The sequence below is a fragment of the Vombatus ursinus genome, unplaced genomic scaffold (assembly GCF_900497805.2).
Source record: "Vombatus ursinus unplaced genomic scaffold, bare-nosed wombat genome assembly UNPS02012082.1, whole genome shotgun sequence".
Taxonomy (NCBI): Eukaryota; Metazoa; Chordata; class Mammalia; order Diprotodontia; family Vombatidae; genus Vombatus; species Vombatus ursinus.
The window spans coordinates 3,533,100-3,553,857 of NW_020951860.1; the positions used below are offsets into that span (position 1 = coordinate 3,533,100).

General features: G+C 41.7%; 1 protein-coding gene across 1 annotated transcript in view; it reads left to right on the forward strand.

Moving 5' to 3' along the window:
* Positions 1-19,145: 19,145 nt before the first annotated feature.
* Positions 19,146-20,758, forward strand: part of LOC114039562 (cat eye syndrome critical region protein 2) — a 146,874-nt gene continuing 145,261 nt past the window's right edge. The window contains exon 1 of the mRNA XM_027857355.1: positions 19,146-19,295. Coding sequence (XP_027713156.1) covers positions 19,161-19,295 — 135 coding nt within the window. The 5' untranslated portion in view covers positions 19,146-19,160. The remainder of the gene's footprint in view (positions 19,296-20,758) is intronic.

The window sequence follows — 20,758 nt, forward strand, 5'->3', positions numbered from 1 at the left end:
GATGATGGGCTGGGTCTTTCAAGTTGCTGTTCGGGGCCTCGTTACTGGGCTGAGTTCTGAAAGTTGCTCTTTAGGGTCTCACTGGAGCTTTCACTGTTTTTACTCTGATACTCTGACCTCTCAAATCTCACAAGCTTGAATGGCTAGCCCATTCCATCTCTGATACTCTTTTACCTAAGAACAGGAAAAAATAGATACAACAGAGACAGAAGCAACAGTAGAACCATAGGCTTATGGGCCACAGATAACCTGGGTGGGGAGATAAAGGCCTGAGACCTCTTTCTTCAACTAAAAGCATAATCCACTTCTGCAACTTTGCCCCAGTGGACTTTTGCCTCTATCCCACAGTCTCTTTCTCTGATTGGTAAATTCCTTTCTGAATCTCCATTTGAGGAAGTTCCCATGCCAGCCATCAAACTTGCTTTCTTCAGACCCAGATTAGCCCATGAAGCCCCAGGCCACCTCTTCATCTCTGCCCTGCAGCCTTCTTCTTAGGGTGGAACCCCTACAGCCTCTTCCTTCAATTGACAAGTTCCACTCCAATTCTCCATTTGAGTAAGCACCCACACCAGCCATCATGTTCTCTTCAGACTTGGACCAGTCCATGACACCCCAGACCACCTCTTCACTACCCCCTTCCCCACTCCCCAAGACTAACCTCCCTGTTCTCTACTCTCCTAAACTCCCTTTTCAGCTGCCTTTTATGTATTGTTTTCCTCCTCAGGACTGCCTTTTTTTTTATTTATATTCATATTCCTAGAGTTTAGCACAATGCCAGGCACATAGTAAATGCTCAATAAATGCTCCCTCTATCTATCCAGTTATCTTACTTGAATATATTCAAGAAACAAAGGAAAATGAGAGAGGCTCCCTTTGGCTGGTTAGTGCCTTTTAGTTCCTTTTGAATGCATACCCAGTTTGAGGTCAGCAGCCAATTAAAAATCTGTTTCTTCAGCATATTGTTCATGGACCAAAAGAACAGAATAACTACATGCACATATTCTGAAGCCCATGTAGGGAGGGCATCAGCCAAGCATTCTGTGCATGCTCATAAGAGTTGGGTTTGGCCAGTCCTCTATTTCACTCTCCCCTAGTGTAAAAAAATTTGCCATCCTGGGCAAATTGATTGGGGCCTGTTTTAAAAACATTATCTACGTCCCCAGTACTGAAAGTTATCTTGACTCAGTGACCCATTGTTCCTGGACTTGCTTGTCAATTGGTGTTGGGGGAAGGTATCACCCAATCCTTTGATATTTGTCACATACTCAAGTCACCCCCAACCTATCAGTACCTGGAAATTGTCACGAACTTGCTACATTAAGGAGGAACTGAGATGCAAGGGCTTTTTTTGCTTTTGCTGTCCTGGACTTATCTGAATTGTCTTTATCTCATTATGAAAGTTACCACTAAACGCTACCTTGACCTTAATACTTTAACAAACTGCTTTAATTCTCTTTGTGGGAAGTTAGGTGGCACAGTGGATAGGGGCCAGGCCTGGAGTCAGGAAAACTCATCTTCCTGAGTTCAAATCTAGTCTCATAGACTTATTAGCTATGTGAGCCTAGCAAGTAACTTAACCCTGTTTGCCTCAATTTCCTCATCTATAAAATGAGCTGGAGAAGGAAATAGCAAACCACTCCAATATCTTTGGACAAGAAAACCCCAAATGGGGTCACAAAGAGTCGGACAGGACTGAAAACGACTGAACAAATTCTTTTTGTCCTGAGTTTTGCCTCACTAATCAGAGTAAAAGCCTAAACAAAGAATTTTCCTTTCAATACCAGTCCAGAGCAATTCTCTGAGGTCCTAGGGAGGTGTAATTATTTTTCTTCTTGAATTATTCTCCACTGCTATATAGGAAAAAGTCTCAAAATAGTCAAGATGGTATAAAGCTTATACAGTCCTACATGTACAGGTAAAAGTCACAATTGTTCCCAAATTCAGAGTAATGAAAATTTAGCAAAGAACATTTCACAAAGTTTACCAAATATTACTTCTTGGGAGCCGTCTTAGTGCTTGAAATTGCTTTTCCCAATCCAAAAATAATAAAGTAAAGAAAAAGACAGAGAAAATCAGTTCCTGGTCCCAACAGAGCTTTCCCGACTAAGTGGAGCTCTCCCCAAAGGGATTTAGGACGTGGAGTCAGCTAACAGTAATCTCCATACCTTTAGGTGAGAAACCAAAAAAATGCTTTTGAAACTGGTCCTGGGTAGGAGCATGGGGAGAGACTGAAGCTTTTTACCTTCTCTCTCTCTTTCACTAAGGGCCTGCCTTCTGCTTTGGACTCACGCTAACAGAGTAGGTTCACTATCATAAAACCCCACTGTCTTCCTGCAACAACACAGGACATTCAAACTTTACTCCTGGGATTTCTGAAACACACAGGGAATCCCAAAGGAAATCTGGGCAAAATCTCTAGGGGTCCACTTTCTACAGAGGGCACACTAAAATTATCCAATGGATCATTGCCACTGAAAGGGCAATCCAAATGAAATTCCAAACTAATCTTTCTCCTCACACTGGCAGCATCTGCAAAAACATACCAGCTAAATCAGGAGATGTCTTTCTGTTCTGCGTTTCTTTCCTGAGCACAGGTGATTGAATGGTGATTCTGATGGACATTTACAGCTTTAGAAGAGGCCCTGTGAGTCTGAGATATACTGCACTACCAGGTCTCTCAGTTAGAAGGGAATGGCAGTGAGGCCCCTAGGTGGCGCAGTGGATAGAGTGCCGGTCCTGAGGTCAGGAGGACCTGAGTTCAAATCCAGCCTCAGACCAAACACTTGACCCTTATTAGCTGTGTGACCTTGGGCAAGCCACTTAACCCCGATTGCCTAAAACAAAAAAAAGTGAATGGCAGCAAGGAGTTTTCATGTGGGAGAGGATAGACAGTGGTCAAGGTGGTGGTTTGATTTGCATGGCACAAGCTACTTGGTGTCTCTTCCTCAGAGGGGCTATTATTCCCATCAAGCTGGCTTGCATGCCCTCTTGGTAGGAGATGGCTGGCAATTGGTAAGAAGAGCTGGTCTCTTCCTTACAGGAATTGCCTCCCCTTGAATGATGGATGTGAGGGTTGGGCTGGAAGCAGGATTGGTGGCCTGCTTCCCCCATATTATGTGGGTGCCAATACAGCACCCAACTAACCTACCATGCTAGAGGTCATATAGTAGAAAAAGTGCTGAACAAAGTCCCAGGTCCTACTCTCCTATTTTACTGCCTGGTCAGCGTTGGGTAAATCTGTTAACTTCTCTGGGTCTCATTTACCTCATCTGTAAAATGAAGGGGTTGAACAATATGACCAAGAGGGTCCCTCCCAGCTCTATGTTATGTTATGTTACCCTTCATTCTTATCACATGACTGGTCTACCTTCTTTTTTAATCAAAGTATTGAAATACCTACCTCACAGGATTGCTGTGAGGATCAAATAACATAATGCATATAAAAGTATTTTAATAACCATAAAGGGCTTTTATTTTTTATTTTTATTTTTTGCTTTTTGGTGAGGCAATTGGGGTTAAGTGACTTGCCCAGGGTCACACAGCTAGTAAGTGTCAAGTGTTTGAGGTCAGATTTGAATGTCAAGTGTTTGAGGTCAGGTCCTCCTGCATAAACAGCTTTTATAAATGTCAGATATTTACAATTTATAATTATGCACCCTATTTTATAGAAATACACTGTGGTGTAATTTTATAAGGATTTCTAGGACATGAGTTTGAATTGTGCTTCTGCTGCTTACTACTTGTATGACCTTGGGCAAGTCAATGAATTTCTTTAGGCCTCAGTTTTCTCAACTGTAAAAGGAGAGGGCTGGTCTAGATGATTTCTAAGATCCCTTCTAACTTTGAATATGTGATTCTACTTTGTATGTATTTAATACAGTGCCAGGTACATAGTAGGTGCTTAATAAATGCTAGCTGACTGACTATGGTAGCAGAACCCTACAATTTTCCTTTATTCTATAGCATGTTTCATAACAATAATATTGCACACTTATATAGCAATTTAACTTTTACAAACATGAAAAACTTTTCCTTAGTTGACCCAGAATTTTTAGAAAACAAAACTAAATAAAAAAGGCATTAAACTGTTTTTAACTTAATAAAATGGTTTCTTTCTTTTTTTTTAAGCTCTGAATCAATCTAGCCAAATTTGTTTTCCAATATTCAAGTTCTAGCTCCTCCATGAAGGCTTCTCTGATGACTCTAGCAAATAATTAACTTTTCTCATCTTAATTCCTATGGTACTTACATATTTCATAACATGAATTTTAACACTTCATCGTATTTATCTTGTCTTATTCCCTAGTTGTTTAAGTTTTATCTCTACAAAAAGAATGCAGGCTCTTTAAGGTCTGGGACAGTGTCTTTTTCTGTTGTGTGTTTCAGAGTTTTAGACATATAAGGCTTAGTGAACTTGGAGTCACGAAACCTTGGGTTCAAATCCTACCTCAGATACCTGTTAACTACGTGACCATAGACAATGTCTCGGTGCCTCAGTTTCCTTATCTATAAAATGATATAGATATCATTGGATATCTATGGACTGGGTGGCCTCTAAGATCTGTACCAGATATGAAACTATGACCCTAAGACTTTGAACTGGAAAATGACTAAGCTCACACCAGGATCTTTGGGGATGGGCTGCTGGGTTTAAATGTCAGACAAACCGATCATCTAACAGTCGGAAATTTCGGCTTAATCAAAAATCCTGGTATGAAATAAATTTGAGGAAATAACTTGAATTCAGTTGCAGTATGAAGTCACTGCATTCAGTTTGAGGCATCTCCTGGCGAAAGTAACCCGACCTCTCAACAGAATAGAGACAGCTAGAGACAAGGAGAATGACACAGGGAAGCTAAATTAATTTTAAAAGCAAGTTAGAGAAATTAAGGATTGTAGCTCCTTTGAAAAAGAGATTAGGAGAAGAACTCATTAAGATTCACCAGATTCTGAATAGCACCGAGGGTTGGGATGTTACAAAGCTATTTGACCTAGAGTCAAGAACAAGGAGAGATGTGACAATAAGATTAGCCAGAGCTGGACACTACAGGAATTCAGAAAGGAATTCTGGAACAGAGTAACATAAACGTGGACTCAACGACCCAGGGCAGTAACAGAACTGACTCTTGGATATGGTTTTTAGAAAGGAATTGAACACGTTCTCTTTAGAAGGCAACAAAAGGTGGTGAGGGTAGAAAGGACTCCCTTAAACCCCGCTTTTCATCCTTGCATTCTGAATGCTGAGTTGGCTGAAATTTGTAATCATCTCCTTTGTATCAGCATGTGGTGTTAAAACATTATTTGTTAGGCTGAAGCTTCCATCCAACCCAGTTCTTTTCCTATTTGAAGCTGGTTTAAGCCAGCGCAGACAAGAGAGCTCAGCCTCCCACCTCAGGGATGGATCTCACAAAGTGCCGGGAGCCTTTCTTAGCTAGGGTCAGAAGGATTTCAAATCTGACACCTTCAGTTTCATGACCAGTCCTAAAGGCAAAAATACAGAAAGCTGCTCAAGCAGGGCTGGTGTCTGAGAGCTGCTGTGGATACATGTAATGATTTTAAGTCATAATTCATGAGGCAGGAATGAATGTTCTTGTCTCAAAGAGCCCACAGGAGAAAAGCATAGACACCTGGACAAAAAAAAAAACAAAACGCCATACTACTTTCATCATGTTTCTGTTTCTAGTCTGAACTTTAGGAGGGTCATTTAGCTAAGGAAATGCTCTCTGGACAAGCAATGAAACCTGGCCAGTCAAGGAATTTCTAACCCTGATTCTTTTCTCAGAGTATCCTTGTGGTCGTTTTAGTCATCTCTCTGATATCATGCTTTAGGAAAAATATTATTTAATAAAAGCATCTTTTGCCACTTTCTGAATGAATTGTCATCATCTCAGGCTTAGTCTTGTGACAAATGTGATGGGGAAGGGGAGGGAGTGTCCCAGACTTTCGAGTATTCCTCCTAGCGTTCTTACAGTAGATGAGAGGGGAACTGACTGTTTCTCAGAGGCAGGTGGAAGGAATGGAATGTTGGAGTCATAGGTTCTGTGGCAAGTGGCAAATGAGTGGGAGATATTTCAAAGATGGGGATCTTAAGATAGGTTAATACAGAGGTTCCTAACTATGGGCATAGGTAAGTTCTTTGCAGGAATTATTTAATTTGATCTGAAGAACAACCCTGTGAGGAAGATGCTATTATTACCCCATATTCCGGATAAGGACATGGAAAGCTAAGAAGGTTAAGGGATCTGCCTCTGTGGTTACAGCTTAGTAAGTGTCAGAGGCAGCATTAAAACTCAAGATTTCTCTGGACTCAAGTCCAACTCTCTGTCTTTTACTCTACTCAAAGCACTCTGCTAAGAATGTGGGAGATATGAAAAAGAATAAGATATCATGGATTCCACCCTCCAGGGGAACAGAATTCATTTTGGAGGATCAAATATATATATGTAAAAAGTTTAATGATTACACACTGGTGGCAAAGAATTGAAAACTGAGGGGATCCCCATGGGTTGGGGAATGGCTAAACAAGTTTTGGTGTATGAATGTAATGGAATACTATTGTGCTAGAAGAAATGATGAGCAAGTGGACTTCAGAAAAACCTGGAAAGACTTATATGAACTGGTGCTGACTGAAGTGAGCAGAACCAGGAGAACACTGTACAAAGTAACAGCCACATTGTGTGATGACTAACTTTGATAGACTTATCTCTTGTTAGCAATGCAAAGATCTAAAACAACTCCAAAAGACTCATGATGGAAAACACTGTAAATATCTAGAAAAAGAACTATGGAGCCTGAATGCAGATCAAAGTATATTATTTGCTCTCTTTTTTTTGTTTGTTTCTTCTTTCTCATGGTTTCTCCCATTGGTTCTAATTCTTCTTTACAACATGACTAATGTGAAAATAGGTTTAATATGAATATATATGTTGAACCTATATCAATTTACATGCTGTCTTGGGGTGGAGGAGGGGAGAGATGGGGAGAAAATTTGGAACTCGAAATCTTACGGAAGTGAATGTTGAAAACTAAAAATAAATAAATATTTCTTATTAAAAAAAGAGAAAAAAATAAATGATTACATACCAAATGAGGGCTACAAGACTTCGGAGGAGAGAGAGTAGGAATTAGAGTTCAGGGAATACTTTATAGAGCAAGCAGGATCTGAGCTGGGCTTTAAAGGATGTGTACGTAAGATTTAGATAAAGGCAGAAAAGAGACGACAGGGCAAATGAAGGCACTGTATCTGGTGGGTGAGTACTCATAAATGAGTAGACACGTCAATTCTGGCAAGAAAAGAGGATTCACGGACGAGAGGAAAAAAAGTTGGAAAAACATGTTAGGTCAGACTATGGAATATAGGCATTTGTGTTGTTGAAAGAATAAAAAAGAATATTTTGTGTGGAACACTGATAAAATTAATTTGAGAAGAGAGGAGAGACACAGATTGTATTCCATTCTGAAACAAAACTCTCTCACATAAATATACTGAAAGGATCTATTTGAAAAAAGAGTACTAACTGGGGTTAAGATGGATGCATGGCAATGTGGTCCACTGTTAAAGTGGATCACGTCAATCAATCAATCCCTACCCCACTAGGCCCGATAGCTTTATAGACTAAGTGTGAACAAGGCCCGGACATCTCTGACAGAAAGTCTACTTCCAGTTGGTTGAAGGAATTGGCCACACCCTATGAGCACATATAATTCCAGTGAACTAGTTTGGAATTGCAGGATTTGATCATCTGGAAGCTTAGTAGGAGAATACTCCAGCCAAGGAATTACTTGGTGGAGGGGACAATGTAGAGCACCTGGCCTTCCTCTCTTCCCACCAATCACTTGACCAAAGGAGGGTTTTATGAACTTTGTGATCAGAGGATTTAGACTTTTCATGGTTGTCCTAATAACATCCTTGTCTACATCAGGAGCTGAGGAAAGCCATATTCAAGGCTCTACAGGCAGCCCAGCAGAAAAACTACACCATACTTAAGGGGAACATCTTAAGGATTCATGCAAAAGGAATTTCAGAAGCCATGAGTTACCTATTTTATCTCATGTGCTTTCTAAGCTTGAGCCTACTTTCTCCTGGACACTATATATAATGGTAGTAGTAGAATGTGTCATGGGCAGCTAGGTGGCACAGTAGATAGAGCACCAGGCCTGGAATTAGGAAGACCTGAGTTCAAATCTGACCTCAGACACCCACTAGCTGTGTGACTCTGGGCAAGTCACTTAAACCTGATTGCCTTGATTTCCTCACCTGTAAACGAGCTGCAGAAGGATATGAAGAAGAACAAGAAGCACTCCACTATGTTTACCAAGAAAGCCCCAAATGGGGTCATGAAGAGTCAGTCACAACTGAAATGACTGAACAACAAAAGAATGTGCCATACAGTTTTAAAGGGAATGTTTTGTACTAGCTATACCACCACAGTAAATACTTGTTTCTAAAAGGTAATTAAGTCTGGATGATTAATTAATTTCACTAATAATCATGGGGGAGGGGGAAGGAAGCACACTGGTGGGGCCATGTGAGCTATATCTACGCTACACCTATATCCTTGAGGAAAGATAGAGCAAATGGTGCTCTGGGAACCCAGCTTGAGAGTTAGGGTTTGGAGAGTAGCTTCAGAGCTGAACTACAATTTTTTTTCAGAGTTTTCAATGATAAATTATAAAACAAAATAATTGTTGGGGATTACTGAATAATTATATAAGAATCAGTGGGTTCATACCTAACAGCAAGGTACATTTTATTGAGTTTCATATCATGTTAAAGATGGCACTGCTTATGAGGAAACCCTAATTTGAAGGCTTACAAATCAAGAAAGGAGGGGACAAGATGACCAGGCCAGAAGATAGAATCAGGAAAGGAAGCTGGGCACAGAGGGAGTCAGGGATGGAGGATATAGCAGGTAATAAGGTAAGCTATTTACAGAGGATAGGACATAGACACTAACCGGAACTGAGCTTCAGGTAGGCTCTGCAGTTGTTTTGCTGGGAGTTGTGCTGATTGGAACACAGGCATTACTGCACTGGGAGCTGATGGTTTACAGAAAATCTGATTAAGTCAGATAAACTCTACAGTGGCTGTACAATCTGACTGAAGAAAGTAGGCTCTCCTACCACTTGAAGAGCTGTCTGGGCTTATTGCCATCTAGAGCTTGAGAGAAGGAAAAACTTCTTAGGGATGCTTGTGGTGCCCTTTATTGCCCTTATAGCTTAAGGGAAAGGGAAGGAAAAGTTGTTTTGCAACTGTTTTGAACTATGCTGGAGGGAAAAAAAAAATATATATATATATATATATATACACACACACACACACACATATATATAATATGTATATAACATATATTTTAAAATTAAATTTTATTTTCAGATCTACATTCTCTCCTTTTCACTCCCTTACTCCCATGTCCACGCCCATCCCCAAATTGAGAAAGCAAGAAAAATAAAACTCCCATTACAAATACATATAGTTGAAACAAAACAAAATCCATTTGGTCATTGCCAAAAAAAAAAATCTATGTCTCAATCTGTACTATGAGTCCATCACTTCTCTGTCAGGAGGTGGGTACCACGTTTCATCTTGAATCATCCGGAATTTTATTTAGTCACTTTATTGATCAGAGTTCCTAAGTCTTTTAAAGTTTTTTGTATTTACTTCCTTCTTGTTAGCATATAAATTATTTTGCTTCTGCTCACTTCATTCTGCATCAGTCATCAATCAATTAATAAATTCATATTTATTATAGAAATTAATAATTATAATAATTGATTAATAAAGTTAAATGATATTATATTCATTATATTAAATATAAATCTTTAGATAAATATTAATAAATATTTATTAAGTACCAACTATGTGCCAGGCACTGTGCTAAAGTATTAGGGGCACAAATACGAAAAAAAAAAGACAGACCTTGCCCAAGAGCTTACAATCCAGTGGGGAAAGAGACACACAAAAGGAAGCTGAAAAATGGGGTGGGGGAAAGTGGAGGAAGGTACTCAATGAGGGGGTATGGTGGAGAAGTCAATCAGAAAAGTCTCAAAGTAGGGCAGCCAGATGAGAAATGAAGAGAGTTCATATAGGTCTTCACAGGTTTCTCTGAAACCATCTGCTTAATCATTTTTTATAGAACAATAGTATTCCATCATATACATATACCATAACATTCCTTAATCAATGAATACCCCTCCTCAATTTCCACTCTTTGCCACCATAAAGAAAATCTGCTAAAGATATTTTTGTGTATGTATGGATCATTTTACTCTTTCTTTGATTTCTTTGGGTATAGACCTAGTTACGTCAACAGGTATGCACAGTATGGTAAGTTTGGGGACATATATAACTGATATTGTTTGCTAAAGAAATGTAACACTTTCTCAGCATCCTTCCAAGGGTGGCTGTGTGCTAAGAAAAGCTGACACCATCAGTACCCCAAGAGGAACAGAAAAAGTAGCTTTGTCCAGTAGGAGAGCTGTGAGGATCAGAAGTGAACAGATAAATGAGAAATAATTTTGCCCAGCACATGATACATGATGCACACTGTCCTCTACAGAGACCAGGAACATAATGGCCTGCTGCCCAGAGTCCCATGTACCCCAGGGACATAGATTTCACTACTCATCTGCTTCCCTGTTTGGTGTCCGTCCATATTTGCCCACTCTTTCCCACAGATATTGTATACATTGGTAGGAGAACTTGACCCAAGTTTATGAGTGGATTGTTATATTTTGGCTATTTCTGATCTTGCTTCTATTATAGGCAATGAAATATTATAATTTATACTTGCTTTTCCCCTTCTATTTGTAAATGTTTCATGTTTAAGTCAATTGTATCATTGTGACTGATTTTGTATAAACAGGAAGCATCTGGGTCACAGTTCAGGATCTACACTGGTGAATATTTTTCTTTTTTTACATTTTTTCTTTTTTTTTTTTTAGGCAATTGGGGTTAAGTGACTTGCTCAGGGTCACACAGCTAGTAAGTGTCAAGTGTTTGGTCTGAGGCCGCATTTGAACTCAGGTCCTCCTGACTTCAGGGCCGGTGCTATATCCACTGCGCCACCTAGCTGCCCCTACACTGGTGAATATTAAGAATATATCCCACTATACCAGGGTTATCCCTAGTACCATTCAAGAGTTTAGTAGTAGCCCCTCTGGAAAATCATCATGACCTGTTGAAGCAGATAAAAGTGTGGTAAGCAAGCTGGCCTCAAACCAACCAAAGAAAGTACCTGGGAAAAAGTAAATTCAGTGTCTGGGTTGTGGAATTTGGATTTTACTTTCTTCCTCAGCTTAGCCCATAAGTAATGATGTTAGCCAAATCTGAATACTTACTGTTTCCCAAACTCATCATGCCCATTGCTACTATGCTATTCTTTTTAACTGGAGTATCACTATACTTCCCATCTCTGCCTGTTGAAATCCTTCCAAGACCCATTATGAGTGCCACCTCTTCCATGAAGCCTTTTTATCACTCAACATGAAATTAGCTTTATCTTCTCTAAAGTTCTCTAACATTTTGTATCTCTCAAATCAGTTCCATTCATTTAACTCAACAAAAATAGTATTATATCTGTACACATCTCATCTCCGCCCCAAAAAACTAAATCATCAATTCTTAGATGGATAGGGACAGATCTTATTTATCTTTGTACCTCACTCCACCTTAGCAGCATCTTGGACATAGCTAGTTCTCAATAAATGTTTGTTTAATTTAATACTTGAATTTATCTTGTCTGTAATGGAGACCTATTGAAAGTATCTAAGCAGGAGAGTGATGTAACAAAAGCAGTCTTTTCAAAAGCTCCATCTGAAAGCTTTTTAGGGACATGCTTGAGGAAGGGAAATCAGTGAAGACTATAGCAATATTTCACATGTTATATGACTAGGGCCTGAATTAGCATAGAAAAAGTGAAAATGTAAAGGAAGGGAAAGAACCAATGGCCTTGGTGACTGATTTGGTTAGAGGGTCTAGGGGAGAGAGGAAGGAGTCACTTTGAGATTGAGCCTACTGTTAAGAGATGTAGAAAATGTTTATAACAAGAATTTTATTTTTCTTTCATTCTCAGTTTGGGAGGTTCACTGAGGTAAGAAGAAGAGAAGGCAGATCTTTGCTGACTAAAAACACATAATTTTTCAAAAGACGTATGAAAATCAGTAGAGGATACTGGCACATGCGTGCGTGCGTGTTTCAAAGGGAGCAATGATGACTGTGGTGTTAACATGTTGAGTTAGAAGTAGAAAATCTAAGTAACAGTTGGAGATATTGTACTAGGGCTTAGACTAGAGGTCAGAGTTGGAATATTCTTAAATAGGTGACAGCTGAAATCACAGGAGCAGATGAGTTCTCCAAAGAAGAGTTTGTAAACAGAGAAACAATTTATTAAGAGTATTATGAGCTAGGCACTAGTAACATAAACATAAAAGCGAGATAGCCTCTGCCACTGAGAAACTCAAAGCTAATAGAATGCAGAAAGGGAAGAAAAGTTAATTTTATTTACATGATTTACTGCTAATTATTACACACTCACTTTGATGAGATCACCAATTCATTGGGAATACTGGAATAAAGGAATTAAGTTCTAGACACAGTGACTTTTAAGATCTGGTCTCTGCCCTTCAAGAATTTATAATGTAGTTAAGGTGATAAGACAAAAATTCATAGTTGTAGAGAACAAACAGAAGAAGCATCCCGAAGCAATACCTGATTAATTGTCCAAAGGATTTTCAAATAACAATTGCTTTGCAAGTATTGAGGAGGGAGAGATCACTTCAGGCTGTTTTGGTCAGAAAATGCTTTCTTTCTGCAGGAGCTATTTGGGATTTGAACTGGGTTTTAAAGACCTAGATAGTGGGAGAAAAGGGGGAGGGTATAGATATTCCAGGCAACTGCAACAAAGAAATAAACTTGGGAAGAAAGAGCGAGTAAATTATCTTGGCTGAAACAGAAGATTTCAATAGATTAGCAATGGGAAAATGAGACTAGAAAAATGGGCTGGGGGACAGATTTTAGAAGTCCTTGAATACTAGGCTACAAAATCAGGACTTTTTATCTTGTAGGCAATGGGGAGCTACTCAACAATGATCAAAATGGTATTTTAGGACTATTAATTTGACACTGTATCTTTAAAGTAAGTTAAGTATAGAATTTTAGAGCTGGAAGGGACCTTAAGCAATCATCTTAGCCAACTTGCTCACCAAACAGATAAAGCAACTGAATCAGAGAGGCTGTGATTTGTTCAACGTTCCCCACCAAACTAGTGGCAGCCAGACTTCAGGTCTCCTTACTCCTACAGTGCTTTTGCATTATATCAAATATCACACCTAAATGATATAACACAGAAAACTCAAGATGATTGGTTGACTGAGACACGTGAATTACAAAGTGAACTAACAAGTTAGTTGGCATGGGTTCAAGCTTTCGCACTCTCCATCTCCCTCTCTCTCCTTCTCCCTTTCCATCCCTCTCCCCTCCCTTCTCTCTTTTGGAGTTTGAGAAGGTGGAACAATGTACAGCTGAGTGGACTTGCAATTTGGTGGGATGGGAAATTTGGGTCCATGGATAATTTCTTTCCAAGAGCAAAAAATGTCTCTTAGTAGAAGCATATGGCGAGTTACAAGTGCTTGCACAAGTGGCCTGAGAGGGGAACTCCTGGATGCTGTTTGCCTTTTTATTTCTCTTTCTGAACACCTCAGAGACCAAAGACCTGAGAATAGGTTGTCCATATTTCCCTTCCCTCATTTAGGATCTCACTTTAACCTTACTTCCTTTGAACCTAATAGGCTAGATGAGTTAGATGTCATTTCTGTTAAATGACTTTCACTCTCAATCCATCTTTAAAAAACTCAACATAAAGAACAAGAAAAGAAGTGAAATCCAGTAGTCCCTGCACCCCATCCCCTTGTTCCCCAAAAAGAAGGAGAAAGGGTATGTATACGTGTGTTTGTATGTCATCATACTTGAGAATTGGAACCTTTTGTGACCATGGACTGTTGTTTCTTCGGATGTTAAGAATATTCTGTTCAGCATTCAATTCTTTATGGACGTTAAGCAAATGTTAAACACCAAAAGCCTGTGATTATGATTTGATTATCAACTGCATGAAAGGAAATATAGTATGCAGTTGACAGATACTTATTGAATACTTACTGTGTGCAAGGCTGTATGTCAGAGACCATTATAAAGATATGTAAGGTGTTATTACGTTTGTATAATATTTTGTAATTTTAAGAGTTTTCACATACATTATCTTGTATAATCCTGATGACAACTTCTTGAGGTAGACAGGATAGGGATTATCCTAGTTTTTCAGATGAGGAATTGAAATTGAGACCAGCTAAGGGCCTTAACGAAGGTCACACAGTGTGGTTTAATGGAAAGAGTTCTTGACTGTCTTTCTCAAGACCCGAGTGTAAATCCTTTCTCCTACACTTATTTGGGTAATAACTTTCGACAATAACTTCTCTAAACCTTAGTTTTTTCAAATGTAAGATTGGAACACTTGTATGCACTACCGCTGAGTTATTGTGAGAACTAAATTAAATAGTGTATGTGAAAATAGTTTGTAAATTTGTAAAGTGTTATACAAATGTAAGAAATTACTATTAGTGTTAATAGTAGTTATATGAGAAAACCACAAGTCTTTTGACTCCTTTCACTTTGCTGTATTGCCTTACATTCTCTGGAGTATGGACCCTGTCCTCAAAGATTTAGTTGGAAAGATAACACAAAAAATAAGTTAAATAGTGACAAGAGATGTCACAAAACAAAATATGACTAATTGTCATATTATTGGTTATAAATGGTGTGATTTCTGTTGATTCCCTGCTAAAAACAAGAGGACTAGAGTGACAGAACAGTCAATCAATAAAGATTTATTAAGTACCTACTATGTGCAGGGCACTGTGCTAAGCTCAGGGGATACAAAAAATGTGGAAGATAATATCTGCCCTCGAGGAGCTCAGTCTAAGGGGGGATGGTGGTGGTGATAACAAACAAATATATGCAAAGAAGCTATATACAGGATAAATAGGAAATAATTAAGAGATGGAAAACACTAGAATTTAGAGAGGTTTGGAAAGGCTTCCTGTTGGAGATGGGATTTTGTTCAGTCGTTTCCAGTCATCTCTGACTCTTCGTGACCCCATTTGGGGTTTCCTTGGCAAAGATACTGGAATGGTTTGCCTTTTTCTTCTCCAACTCATTTTACACATGAGGAAGCTGAGGCAAACAGGGTGAAGTGACTTGCTCAGGGTCACACAGCTAGTAAGTGTCTGAGGCCAGATTTGAATTCAGGAAGATGAGTCTTCCTGACTTCAGGCCCAGTGCTCTATCTCCTGTACCACCTAGGAAGCCAGTAGGTGGAATCAGAAGAAAGAAAAGAGAAGGGAGTTAAAGACACTACATATATGCATACATACAGTATACATGTGACAAAGAGATTGTTTTAGATGGAATTAACCTATATGTCTCTAAAGATTATAGAACACAGACATGTGAAAAAGTCATTACACCAAGTAGTTGTAGCTCTCTGTTATTTAAGATTCATTGAGAGAATGAGTGCCAATGGATGTAAACAGAGTTATAATTTTATACAAGAAATTTTGTACCTGGTGAAAGCACAACTAATATCACTTAAGTCAATGGGGGCAGCTAGGTTGCTCAGTGGATACAGCACTGGGCCTGAAGTCTGAAAGATCAGAGTCCAAATCTGACCTCAGACACTTACTAACTATGTGACCCTGGACAAGTCACTTAAGCTCTGTTTGCCTTAATCTACCGGAGAGGGAAATGACAAACTACTTCAGTATCTTTGCCAAGTAAAACCCTATGGACAATTAGTCCATGGGTCATGAAGGGACACAACTGAATAACAACAATGGGTATTGCAGGCACTTTCAACTGGAGTGGCTAAAGCTGCCTCTTCAAAACAAACAGACTTATGTGCCAGGACACTGATATGGAGACTCTGAGACACCATGCACCTGCCACTTCAGTGCCCAGTGCCCAGTGCCCATGTTGCCTAATTCCAGGAAGTGAGCCATCTAATAATTCTTGATAATTAAGTGTTAAACTCAGTTGTTTAGGGCCAACACTTGCTATCCAAGAAGCCTAATTGCTGAGGAATGATAGAGAATTAGTAACCCTTACAACAAACAGATATAAATGATTTTGGGGAGGAGGCTAAAATGAATGCAGATGATGAATACAGAGAAACATAAATCAAAGATTTATATGAACTGATGCATAGTGAAATAAGCAGAGCCATGAAAAAATATACACAATGACTGTAGCAATGTAAACAGAAAGAAAACCCATGAAAAAAATCAAAATTGAATGATACAAAGTTACAAAGAAGAAGCATGGTTGAAAAGAAGATATATCTATATCTATATCTACTTTTATCCCATTCCTCTGCAGAGGCCCACAAGTGTGGTGCACTGCACGTATTTTCAGCTTTTTTCAGTACATTGATCAATTTTGCTGATTTTTTCTTATTTCTTTTCCTTGAAAATATTGTTATATAGTATGGCTCTGGGCGGGGGGGGGGGGGGGGGGGAAGGAGCGACACTGGGGAAAATTTTGGTGATGTAAAAAAAAAAGACATCAACAAAAATTTATTTAGCAAACACACTTTTGAAATAACTTCATATTACAAGTGAAGAAACAGGCCCAGAGAAGATCAAGAAGCAAGCCTAGCTAAGACTACAATCCATGTCTCCTGATTCCTGGAATTAAAATTCCAGTCACTGTATTATCATTATTTCATCATCTAAAATGTGTTGTTTTGATGAAAACAAATGAGTGGCCCAGGTGAAAGAAAGTAATCCTTGGAGAGAGTTATGAAAGAAAAAAAAAGACTTAAAAGCAGAAAGAAAAGGAGAAGCAAGATAAAGAGTTTTAAGAGAATATTTCAATTCAATTAAACAAATATTTATTAAGTGCATACTATGTGCAAGGCACTCTGTTAAAGTCTAGGAATACAAATACAACCTTCCCCTATAAATCTTCACCCTCCCCCCCCAAAACAAAACAAAACAAAACCCTTCGTTCCTGCCCTCAAAGGGTTTATTTCTACTAAAATTATATATCTTTCTAAGTATTTGAAGGAAGGCTCAAAATTCAAAACTTCTGCCAGGAAGGAAAAAGGTTTGAAGACATGTTAAGGATTACCATGAGATAATTACCATGAGGTATCATTACTATGAGGGAGAAATTTCTGGAACAAAACTTTTTTAAGGAAGGAATCATGTATATTTTCTAATTAAACATTTCACACTTAATATTTAAGCAATGCTTAATTTAAGCAGCTGGCCAGCTCAAACACAATTTGCCCTTTTCTGTCAAAATATAACTGTATGTACCAATAATGATGATAGCTTTTTCATTTCTATCAACCTGATTAGACTATAAGCTTCTCAAAGCAGGGCTTGTCAAAGTGTACCTTCCTGATAAGGGCTGGGGTTGTTCAAAAATTTGACTGAAGTTCGATGAGTCTCCTTTTTGGAGATCTTATGGAAAGAGGTGGCTAATTGCCTTTTTGGAATGGAACCTCACAATCTAGAATCCTGGACTTTATGATCTCTTTCCGTCCCATCCTGCCATAGTTAAAGTAAAACTTAGCTGTAAATATAATAATGAGTGGTTGCAGTGAGCAAATAAATCTCTTACCATACATTTTTTAAAACTTCTGGTATTTCTAAGTTTCGCTACATTGATAGTTGCAGAATTTTAACAGCCTTTTCGCTTTATCTGCTTTTGTCCATTTTATATCAACATAAATTAATTACCTAATATCTGTAAAACACTCCATTCAAAACCTTTTCCTTATATTTACATCTGCGCTCTCTCATCCAAGTCTTCCAGATCTACACCCGCACCAAAGGATACTCTCTAAATTACAGCTTCCCCCTCCCCCAGTTTTTCTCAAACCTTATTGTGCACGCTCCTTTAGGCTGCTTTCTTACAGTGAGGGGTGTTCAGGGGTAGCAGTGCTCCATTACTAGGCTTCTCTGGGGCAGTCACATGTGTCCATTCCCTGGGTGGGGGGGGGGTTCCCTCTTTCTGAAAGACCGCTGATTGGTGCCTCCCCCCACCCTCCCCGGTGCACTCTGGCCTCCGTCCTAACACAGCTCCAAATTAGCCAGACTCACTCAGAGGCATGCCTTCTGGAGCCCAGCAACTGGTGGAACCTACAAATACTGGAAAGGACAGACACAATGCTGGTGTTGGGTAACCGCTTACTATCTCTGAGATTCATATTTCTGGGATTCAGGGAGTGGTGGGCATCCCACTTGTTCTCCCTAATATCGTCTTCATCTTCATGAATAATAACTGAGTTGTCCACATGTGCATGCCTCCGGATATAACCCCTCCAAAAAGTACCACCCCAGGGCTCTTTAAAAGGGCGCGACCACTAGCGCCGAATGGGGGGCTAATAGCCCTATTTGCTTTTCCCTCCTAAAAACACTAAATTTCCCGCCCCAAATATTGGGACGAAGACGACGGGACGCGTCTGTGCCCCGTCTGCTTGCACTTCTTTTCTCCTGGTTGCCCCTTTTCTGTCGCGGGGATCCCGGGCGTCCTCTCTTCTCCCCCTTCTCTCGCAGTGTGGCCGTCCGGGCTGGTGCCGGGGGTGGGGTGGGGGCGGAGGTTGTTGTTGTGGTGAGGGGCAGCCCCGCCCCCTCCTCGTGTGCGGCCCCTCCCCCAGGCGCTCAGTCCTCCCCCTCGGGCTCCCTCCTCCTTCTCCTCCCGTCTCCTCTCCTCCCCCCAGCCCCATCTGTTTTCCCCAGCGGTGTAATGATTATATTGTATGGAACTGGGGGCAGCAGCGGCGGCTGCGGCAGTAGGAGCAGCCCGAGCTGCGGGATGGGTCCACGCCAGGGCCACCGCCGCCAGCCACAGCAGCAGCAGCCGCCGCCGCCGCAGCCGCAGCCGGAGCCGCGCCGGCCTTAGAGCCGCCGCCCCCTGCCCCTGCCGCCCGCCCCCGGCCGATGCCCACGTCGAGGAGCAGCCCCAGCAGCAGCCGCCGCCGCCGCCGCCGCCACCGCCACCGCCACCTCGGGAGGAGCCGCCGCCGGAGCCAGGGAGCAGGCGGCGCGGGGGTCGCCGAGGGACGCGCGGAGCGAGGAGCCGCCGCCGCGGCGGCCGGGAGATGTGCCCGGAGGAGGGCGCGGGCGAGGACGCGGCGGGGCTGGGCGAGCTGCGCTCCTGGTGGGAAGTCCCGGCCATCGCGCACTTCTGCTCCCTCTTTCGCACCGCCTTCCGCCTGCCCGACTTCGAGATCGAGGTGAGTCCCCGCGGAGCCGGGGGCGTGGGGGTGGGCGCGATTCTGCAGTTTGCTCCCCCTCCTCTCCGCCCCGCTGGAGGAGTCCCGGGAATGTCCTGGGGGAGGGGAGCGCCGCGCCGCGCCGCGCGGGGACTTTGCTTAGTAGCCGAGGCTGGGACCCGGAGCGGGGGGTGGGGGGCGCTGGGCCAGCGGAGCTGGGTCTGCCCGGGACCTGAGCGAGAGCGCCCGCCTTGGCTGGGGGAGGGGGGCGTAGCTGGAGCTTCGGGAGCCTTTCCAGGAGCTTCTTGAAGAAGGGACATAGAAAGAGGGAGGGTCTTCACTTCTGGAAGGGTCTCCCAGGAGTTCTTCCTGTAGAAAGGAAAGCTGGGACACTGTGTGTGTGGTGTGTGTGTGTGTGTGTGTGTGTGTGTATACACACGCGCGTGTACACGCGCGCGGTCTGTCCCCAATGCCATTGAAACAGCCTGCCAGCTGCCTCGGCTTGGCTCGAGGGGGATGCAGGGGAGGGGGCGAGGTGGGGGGGGTTAAACTCGGACCCCGGGCTGCTGAGGCTTCTTTTTGCGGGGGGAGGGGTCTGTTGTGTTGCAAAGGGACACCACCACCCTTTCTGTGGGGGGGGGGAAGCGAGCACAGCTTTCAGACCCTCCAGGAGGCGCGTAACTCTTGGTGGCGGCGCTGGGTTAACTTGGTGCTGGCGTTGCTTGGGATCTAGGGGTTTGGACGGGAAAGTTTTCTCCTCCGTTATTCTCGCTCTGTCCGGTTGCTCTTCTCCTCCTTCCCAGGATGGCCCTCCTGAGTCCGAGCGCTTGGCCTCTCCGGAGGTTAACTTCGCCACCATTATTCGCCCTGGGCTCTTTGCAGATCTTGCAAGGCTGGGCTGGAAGGGCTTGTGGCCCCGAGCTTTGTGCGGATGCAACACAAGCCCAAGGTCCTAGTAGTGGGGGAGTGGGAGAGATAACTCTGGGTGATGAGAAGAAAAGAGAAAGTGCCCTTACGTGCATCACACGCCCCCCCCCCCCACACCCCGTCTTCTTTTTTTGGAAGGGGATGTAAAATGTTTGATAGGGTGCCAGGTTGAATTACTCTCCTCTCTTTCTCCAGGCCCCCCCCCTTCCCCTTTTTGTCTCTGAACAAAGCTAGTGGAAACGATATTTGCCTGTCAGGTTCTCTGTTGACTACTTTACGGTGAATTACAAATCATTTGCCACGGCTTTGGAATCTAAAGAAGAAATCATAATTACCGTCTCTTGTAAGCACGTTGTCGTGTGTGTGTGTGTGTGTGTGTGTGTGTGTGTGTGTGTGTGTGTGTGTTTGGTTTTCGAATCTGTTACTAGTACAGAGATGACTTCTCGATGTTCTCAGCTTGGTTTTAATGTGTCTGTGCACAATTTAAGTTTTTTCATTCACTTTAGTTTTAGTTACACCCAATAGCATTTTGGATGCCAGAGCCCTTACTCTGTGGG